Here is a 9,294-nt window from a genome sequence, read left to right as displayed (position 1 = left end):
CATACATTATGGCCCTTGGCAGCCTATACATGAACATTAAGCACTAAAGGTGTCTACGCCTTAGAGCGCCTTTCTAATGGTGATCTCTGCTGTTTGCGTATACTCAATTCCCCCCAAATGGGAATCTCTTACTGTGTCCTTATCTTAATAGTTACACATTTTCAGTGAATAATCACACTTTCAGGCACTTATAATATAATTACACGTATAGCCAACAATATGAAAGCCTTCCTTAACCTTTAGTTATGCTGTAAACACAATGCAGTCCATGACATTGAGCCGAGCTGGAATTTGCCCTCAAACTTAATAAATGCACAGATCTGATAATCACATACGTGTTTAGGAAAACTAGACATTAAACAGTGAAAGAAACATACCGACAGGATCCTCTGCAACAAGAGGCTGAGGGCATGTTGAGAAGTCCAGGGCCTGCGCGGTTCGCAGCTATCACACAGAACTCATTCTGTATCCTCCAGAAAACCATCCACTTTGAATCCAGTACCTAGAGACACACATGTTGCAATTACACAACTCTCTAACCACCCATAAAGGTTTTCCCAGTGGTAACTGATTTTTTAAAAATTTCTTATGGATTAAGATAAACCAAAAAGAAATTTCAGCTCACAGAATGCTGGAGTACAATATAAATTTCAGGGGTTCAGGGAGCCCTTTACCCAGGTCTAGCCTTCACTTCTCCACTGGTCTGCTAACTTTCATATCTCTCTCCCTAAGGAGGAGATGAAATTTTGATGCATGTAATATGAGGAAAAATGCATAATTTGCTTTCCACTAGATTATGGTCTGTAGCCTGGTATAATCATAGATGCTGGGGAAAAGTATCTTCATGTCTTGCTCCACACAAACTATTGAGTGGCCAACACTTTCACAATCTAGGCTTCAGGCAAAGGTTAATCCTCCATTCAATTTTGAAAAAAACCCCTCAGTAGGTGAATAATTTGCCTTAAAAAGTGCTTCTATTATTTACCATGAGTAGTGTTGGTGCTTTAAGGAGAATATTTTTTGATAGTGTGATCAATTGTAACTTAATTAATATGTAAGTCCAACATTTTGAATGAGACAGAGAAAAGAATCCAAGAAAGAACCAAAATATTAACACAAAAGGAAAAGCAAAAGTCTCGTTAGTCAGATGCTGCTGCTGATAGAGCACTCCCATGTGTTATCCAAGCTGTGCTAAGCATGGATCATATGGTCGCTATCTGATGGATACAACAAAATCAGTCACTTGTTTAATTCACTTCTGGTCTCAGTCAGGGAAAAGCAGTCAAATTTAGGTAGGGGGAAATGTAAAATAGAGATTAATGAAACTGGGCACCCAAATCCATAGGTGTGACTTTCACAGGTGCCGAGTGTTCTGCCCTCTCATCATTGCTTGTGGGTATCAAGCCATTTCTATTTGAGGGCTTTGAACAGCATATGTCAAAATGTGTATCTTGTTAGATGCCATGATGACATTTTCCTTGATTAATCAATACTCGGCTTTGCATTCAAAGCTTATCTAACTTTTCTTCTGCCTACATAAAACAGATAATAATCTTGGTCTGACCTTGGACTGGCTCCTTGATGACTGGGACACAAGGTTACATCACAGAAAAAAAGGAAGAAAGGCAGCAATCCTTGTACGGGGGAGCCTCCATCCTGGGCTGGGAAGTTCTAGGTGATGGTGACATCTTCCTTCCTGACATCTACAACTTGAGGCTGAGACACCTGTCTTGGAGGGTCTACACAGAAGAAAATCAAATTAGCACAGTACAATCAGAATTAGTTGTCTGCAAGTTGTATATATGTGTTATGTGTGTATGTATAAATATATATGTATGTATTTACAGCAAGAAGTCAAGAAGGGTAACTTGTATGTAAAGGTTTATTCATGGCCACAACCTTTTTCTAAAGACTCTTTCTTTACCACCTACTTCCCTTTGTCATTTCAGATCTTGAAACATTTAAATTCTTGCATTTATTCTGAAAATTAGTTCTTTCTGCAATGCATTACAAAGCCACTCAGAAATGCCTCCCCTGATCTATAGAAAGTTTGGATAAAAATTAGAAGTGTTAGATGAGAACTGATACAATTTAGTGATTTTCTTTCTGAAATGTTTCAATAGGCTAGACTCACTTTTTGCACTGTATTTTCTGTTGATACACTCTGGTCTTGGGGAAAGGGGACTGCAAATCCTTTTTCATTGGAGATCCCAGTCCGCAAAGGAAAAATGGGAACAAGACGTACTCAAACTATAACTCCCAGAAGACAGTCTAGCACCGTTTTCTAACCAAGTTAGTTTCTGGCTGACATATTTTCTTTTTTGGCTGCAAAACAACATGTTTTTAAGCATTCCCTTTTAAATTATCTTCCCTCCTCCCCCACATTATTTTCCACAGAAAGCCACTTTTCATTTCTGCCGTATCCCACTGAACTTATGCAACTGACACTAGAACAGTGTTAGCCAGTCCTCTCTCGTGGCCAGTCCACATCAAGGAGTTCCTGAATCCAAAACCACTTGCAGTGAAAGGACCTGGGTATTTGTTTGATCCTGGCTATCAGCCTAAGCACAAAGAAGCTTCTAAGTAAGATCTGTCCCTGGAATTTGTCCCCTGAAGCACAGGGGATGGTGTTCTTTTGGGGACTGGCAAGGAGCAAGAGGACAAAAATTATGGGAAGTGGGACTGTGAAACCACTAATAGGTTCTTGAGCAAAACTTTCCTCTGTTTCCAGGGGCTTGATAAGGCACTCAGAGTTTATAACATGTATTCTGAATTAGTAGGCTTTCCCTTCTTCCACTATCTCTGTAGCAAATGTGGTGTAGTTGTTCTCCACCACCCCTACTTTGATCTACACTTTTTTCTCCAGCCATCCTTCTCTCAATGAGGAAGTGAGTGACCTGCTTTCCTCCAATGCCTTTGGGTGCTTTCCATCTCATTTGACATCTTTCCCATATGTTCCAGGAACTCTACTTTCCCCTGTGGGGTTTCAGTTTGTCTGCCATGCGAGCAGCTGACCACAGTGACATGGAGGGCTATTATTTGGAGGGTCACACTCTGTCACAGTGTAAATCTCTGTAGCTCACAGCAGAACTAAACTGGCTTTAATCACTTGATTTGATAACTCAAGAATCTGCTCCACTGCATGATTTCTAAAAAGAAAGTCTGAATTACAGTGTCTGTAACCCAACTTATCTACCAGTGATTGTCCTGCTATAAAATGATTAATTTAGGACCTACTAACAAGGTTGAGCTAAGAATATTGTCAGAAGCCGAGCCAGAGTCGTTTTTCAGATTCAGTACAATGTCTCCGGTGTCTTCTCTTGCACAGGTTTTGATTGTAATGTAGTCGCTGGCTTTCTCCATCACCACTTTCTCTTCCTCTGTCACCTCAGTATCATCGTTGAAGCACCTGACTTTGGGCACTGGCTTTGCCTTGAAAGGCACCTTGATGCTTGCCGTACGCTTAATGCTTGCCATACGCTTAGTCTTCGCGGTAACGCTGTGTGCAGCAAAAAGCTCGAGGACTCATTCTTCAATAACGGGAGAATCTAGAAAGAACAGAAGACATCTGAAAGTTGCAGCTGCAAATATAGCTTGACATTTTTCCTGTGCCTGTGAGTTCCCAGAGAAGTTGGCCCAAATCTGGGCCCTTCATACACTCCATGGTTTTAATAAAAGAATCCTGTATTTTGTGAAAGTCTTCAGAGACACTCAAAATCTTTAGTGTGTTTTAATTCAGTTAATTTAGTTCAATTTCTTGTACTGGGAGCCAGCTGACATCTTTTAGTTTTTCAGCTCAGCAGAAAAAGAGGGACCTCTGGGAAACAGCAAGGCCCAAAGCTCCTCACTTCCCTAGAGCCTGGAGATTTGATTCCAGGCAGCTTCTAAGTTTTGCAAGGCACAAGAAGCCATCCTTTGTGGTGTCGTTCCCCAAGGCCACACTGGGATATCTATGATCGTGATGAAGATAGCGGAATCAAACTTAAGGTACTGCTTGTAAAGAAAATGCTTCCTTATTTGTTAGAGAGTCCTGCACACAATAAAATTGCCAGGTTCCTAAACACATTTGGTTTTCCTTTTATATTTGTCACAACGTGTGTATGTTTAGAAATTACCAGTTTTGCTGAAAGTCATAAAAAGGCATTCAGAAATATTTTTGACTGCAGGAAAATCAACCCTCCCTATACCAAAGCTTTGCTGTGGATGGGTTTTCATTGCAACACAGGTTATGAGAAATATTCTGTGCTGCAGCCACAGCATCCTTACTGCTGCATTTGCCCCACTGTCTGGGCAGCGGGATCTATCCAGCTTCAGCAGACAGAAAGGCTTATTGCCTGCTGCAGATGAGGCCGAACATCCATCTGGCGCCATCTGGTTGCCAAGAGCTTCGTAATACACATATTTATATATTTCTATATATATGATTTCAGAAAAGGTGTGTTTCTTGTTGCTCATGACAACAATGTTTGAAGTAAAGGCTCTAGCCAACATTCCTGATCACTGATTTATAAACACAGAAACCTATGCTTAGTCACTTAAAATCAATCAGTATGACTGTTCAATTTTCTCCCTTCGGGGAACAAAGACGCAGAAAGAAGAGGTTTTGCTCCTGCCTGTAAAATCGTCCAGGTGAGGAAAACTGGTGAAGCAGTGATTCTGCAAGCATCTGCGTACATGTGCTAAAGAGCAGTACGGAGATGGGGTGGCTACCTCCAGTGGCAACTGTCTCTCCAGTCTGCTTCCTTGGCTCTGAATATTTACGTCCCTTCATGCTCCTCTATTTTCTCAATGATGAGTTAATGGATGTCTCCCTGCTTCACTGTCTGGATCCCTTTCATGGCCGTAATCTGACAACAAGAATAAGGCAGCACATTGCAACAAACACCACCTCTGATGCTGTCCCTGGATCCTCTGATTAGTTTCCTGCTCGAAGATGACTAAGCGGTCAGGATTTCTAGCTCTTACGCTGCTAAAGATGCTCTGTGATCTATGGACAAAATAAATTCAGTGTTAGGTGGACAGAGTGATCTGTGCATCTGCATAGAGGAGCCACATAGCATGCATTGAAGGGTATGCATTAGCATGTAACGGATACATTTACAGATTACTCTGAAAATCAGAGACTGGGAGAGAGAGAAGAGTGGGTGGTGGGAAGACAACCTCGTGGGAAAGAATGTGAGTCTACAGGCTGAGAAAATAGGTTAGCAAATGGGAAACCATCTTTATAGGAGACTGGGAAGGAAGATTTTGAAAAAGCCAAGATTCAAAGCCAAAATTTAATAATACTGAGGCTGCAGTAGGCTAGGAAAGATTAGATTCGTTCTTGTCTGATCTGTCCAATCATTGTCTGTCTTTAGTCAAAAGCCCTTTATCAAAACCAGGCCAAGTCCCACAGTAGCTATTTGGAGAAAACTTCCCACTAGGGTTTTGCAGCCTTTCATTACATTGACAATAACACGGATGTTTTACCTATTTGCCATCCTTGAGCCATATTCCTTCCACTTTTGCATCATTCAGGACAACACAGAGCTTGGCAGGATCCCCAGTTAGAGCATGAACATCACATACATACTCTTCATAGTTGCAGATGTCTCTGGAAGAAATCCCAGTAGAAGCACGTGAACAGAAAAGCAGTGCAGAATGATTGTCAACTGAACACTTCAAACTCCAAAGAGGTATTTAACAGCAAGCGAGACCTCATAACAAAATGGACAGGCTCTCAGGACAAAAGCAGTTTAGTGAATTGGACATCATGGGGAAAAAAAGAGGGATGGAGAAAGGCTGTTTTTAAGCAGCAGGAGGGAACGCAGCTATAGGAACCCAAAACTGAAGCAGAACACAGCCTCTTGGCACTGCTCCAGACCCTTAGCTAGTCCGGAGGAACTGTCAAACCAGCTGAACACTTCCTATACCACACCTGAGCCTCAACTCCTCATGGGGAAAGATGAATCTGTAACTAAGGCACCAGACTACAATTCCAGTTTGCACAGGAGTCAGAGGCAGCTCAGCCTCACCTTTCCAGGTTACCTGTGCCACAGAAGTGGTGTCTGTCCCAGAGGAGTGGGCACAGAAGGCTCCTGCCCCACACTGTCTCTCCAGGCCACCCTGGCCATGGCCCACAGAGGACTCTCACATACCACCCACCCTCCAGGAGCCAGGGCTTCCTTGCCCACTGCCAGCCACGGACTTGCCAGGCATACAGCTGGAAAGCCCAGGGCTGGGGATGCCATCGGGAAACTGCTCCCTTCTGGTCTGTTTTGGGAAAACTGAGAAATATATGTCCAAAATGCAAATAAGAGAGTGACCTCCACCCAAGTCCACACACCTGAACAGGATCTGTGGGGTATAATCCAGCACAAAAAACGCAGACTATTAGGAAGAGACCAGCCTCACATCTGTCAGGGATGGGCGCTAGGGCAGATCAGTCTTCATGTGAGAAAATCTGCCTGATCTCACAGCTGCGTTTCTTTTGGCCTCTGAAGTTCCCTTCATACCATCCTACCAAATGAATAGTCTTGTTCCTGAACCTGTGAAGGATACACTAATGTAATTTTATCCTCCTGTGCAGTTCATTTTAAAATAGTCTTAGACTGCTGCACTTTTCATGGAAAGCACCTGCGCATAGTTCAAAGCTGGTCCACATCTAACAGAAGTAACCTCAAATACTAACAGTCACCAAAATCTACACTCCAGCTTTGAAATTCTTCTCCAGCCTATAAAGCACCTGCGCATAGTTCAAAGCTGGTCCCCATCTAACAGAAGTAACCTCAAATATTAACAGTCACCAAAATCTACACCCCAACTTTGAAATTCTTCTCCAGCCTATGCTGAGAACGTGAAGCTAAGCTTTCTAACCTTTTTTTTTCCCCTGCTGTCAAGAGCCTTGTGTCTTCCTACAAAGATCATAGACTTAGGTTTACAGCATCAATAATGCTACTGCAAAATTAATTCACAAAACAAATGTGACATCAATTATTTACCAGCCTCACGTTGTGCTGCTGGTCCTCAGCAGACTACAGTCAAATGTCCCGTGGGTCACTTTAAAGAATCAGGATAAGAATTCATTAGGACAACTCTGATTAAAATTAAAAAAAAAGTACACTTTACTAGGTTTAGGTGGTACAAGGACTTACAATGGCAGATTTACTGCTTTATGCTTCTACCACTTCATACAGCAAAGAGAAGTCCTTAATTATTACCTTCATGCTACCAAGAGGGGGCAGAGACTAACAGCTTATTCCACCTTAAACAATAAACAGGCTGCAGAGCAGTGTTACTTTGCATCAGTTTCCTAGCTGTTAACAGCAAAGCAGCGCTGCTCCTCTGCAGAGTTCACTGAAGGACAGCGTAAAGACTACTATTCCTCCTCCTCTTTCTCTCTTGAGCCATTCACACTTACCCTCCACAGTCACACGGGCACTGCTGTACTGCTCCTTAGGATCACTGTCCTGCATAGCGATCGCTGGGCAATCTCCCGAGTCACTCCGCTCAGCAGCACTAATGATAAGCTCTGCTCTCCTCCCTTCATCCTTCCTGGTGTACTTAGGAAACCTCCCCATCACTTGTCCATTCTTCATCCCCTTCAGGGTGACATCTTCAGAAGCCAGCACACACTCCAGGCTGGCTTTTCCCTTCTTTTTCACTTGAGTGTTCTTGAGATTGCTGACCAACTGAATTGGAACCCCTGGGAAAGGGGAAGGGGGTAGTAGGAAAAAATGGCACATACCAGCAAGCACCTTATAAATCAAAACAGGTGGCTTTACAGGATATAGCATGGGCTCCTGTGCAGGAAAGATGCTAGGCTTGGGACTTCACTTCCAGTGTGAAAATGAGGTCTTGATGTTCCTCTGCTTGCCTGTCCCCAGACTGGCTTTAGGAGACTGTGGCTTCCAGTTTTTTCAGCCCAGGCTCTGCAGCTTTGTGTTTTAGGGTTATGGATTTTGCAGCTCAAACCCACTGCCCAAAGATGTTTACTTTGCATTACTTATGAGCAATGAAGAATGGAGCACCTTGAACACTGTGTTCAGTTTTGGGCCCCTCACCACAAGAAGGACATGGAGGTGCTGGAGCAGGTCCAGAGAAGGGCAACGAAGCTGGGGAAGGGTCTGGAGCACAGGGCTGACGAGGAGCGGCTGAGGGGGCTGGGGGGGAGGCTGAGAGTAGACCTCATCACTCTCTACAGCTGCCTGAAAGGAGGGTGTAGTGAGGTGGGCGCTGGCCTCTTCTCCCAGGTAACAAGTGACAGGACAAGAGGAAACTGCCTCAAGTTGTGCCAGGAGAGGTTTAGGCTACACATTAGAAAAAAATTTCTTCACTGAAAGAGTGATCAGGCTGCCCAGGGAAGTGGTGGAGTCACCATCGCTGGAGGGGTTCAAGAAACATGTAGATGTGGTGCTTCGGGACATGGGTTAGTGAGTTGGGTGGTGTTGGGTTGACAGTTGGACTTGATGATCCTTGAGGTCTTTTCCAACCTTTATGATTCTATTAAACAATTTACCAGCAGTCTTGGTTTTTTGTGTTAAAGACAAAATATGTGGGTCTAGTTTTCAAACAGTTAAACATTCAACAAATATTGGTGTTTGAGTCAGTCCCCAGTGCTCCTTTCACACCTCAGTGAAACAGCCAGGCTTTGGCTTTGTTGATGTTTAAGTTATACAGGGAGAAGTTTCCACCATTTCCAAGTCCAGCCCGTTCACTCGGTTCAAGCAGGGAATAGGCTCTTTGGAAAATCATTCATGATGTTACATTACAGAGGGCATTCTTTAATCAGTTCTCTTCTAGTCCTTAATAAGCCTGAGATTGTCACCCTTCTTCATACAGAGGATGCCTTCATTCCCAATAAGTGAGGTGCTTCTCAAGAGGAGAATGAATTACAGATCTCAGCCCGTGTATTTAGCTCTCTTTCACTTTACTTGTGTTAACAGCAGCAGTGCTGAAACAGTGCAGGTACAAGAGGCTGCTTTATGTGTATACGGGTCTATCCATTCTGAAGGACACAAACTACATATCTTGCTTGCAACAAAGGCTGAACTAGCAGCAATAAACTGCTTCTCTTACCTGATCGCATTTGATTTCTGTTTGGAACAAACTGCTGTTATCCATTTTCTATTTATGTTAAATTCAAACAAAAAGGGAGTGTCTATGCAGGAGGCACCTGGGTTATGCTTTGCAAAACACAGGAACATAAAAAAACAGAACACTAAAGGATATCAAAATGTAGGCAACTTCCAGAGGCTAACAGGAACAATTCTAGGGGTAAACTCCAGAAAAAGCAACAGCAAAACCCCTAGGGAA

The 9,294-nt window shown here is 43.1% G+C and overlaps 1 protein-coding gene across 1 annotated transcript; it reads right to left on the bottom strand.

Annotated features, from left to right (window-relative positions):
* Window positions 1-3,210: 3,210 nt before the first annotated feature.
* Window positions 3,211-9,067, bottom strand: IGSF22 (immunoglobulin superfamily, member 22). Its single transcript, XM_010079540.1, is given in 6 exon segments — window positions 3,211-3,499; window positions 4,762-4,847; window positions 5,470-5,570; window positions 5,573-5,593; window positions 7,400-7,684; window positions 9,058-9,067. Coding segments are annotated over 6 exon segments (792 nt in total).
* Between the last annotated feature and the right edge of the window lie 227 nt (window positions 9,068-9,294).

The sequence above is a fragment of the Pterocles gutturalis genome, unplaced genomic scaffold (genome assembly GCF_000699245.1).
Source record: "Pterocles gutturalis isolate BGI_N339 unplaced genomic scaffold, ASM69924v1 scaffold7544, whole genome shotgun sequence".
NCBI classification, from domain to species: domain Eukaryota; kingdom Metazoa; phylum Chordata; class Aves; order Pterocliformes; family Pteroclidae; genus Pterocles; species Pterocles gutturalis.
The sequence above is the reverse complement of the archived record's forward strand: the minus strand, read 5'-3'. Positions and strand labels throughout refer to the sequence as shown.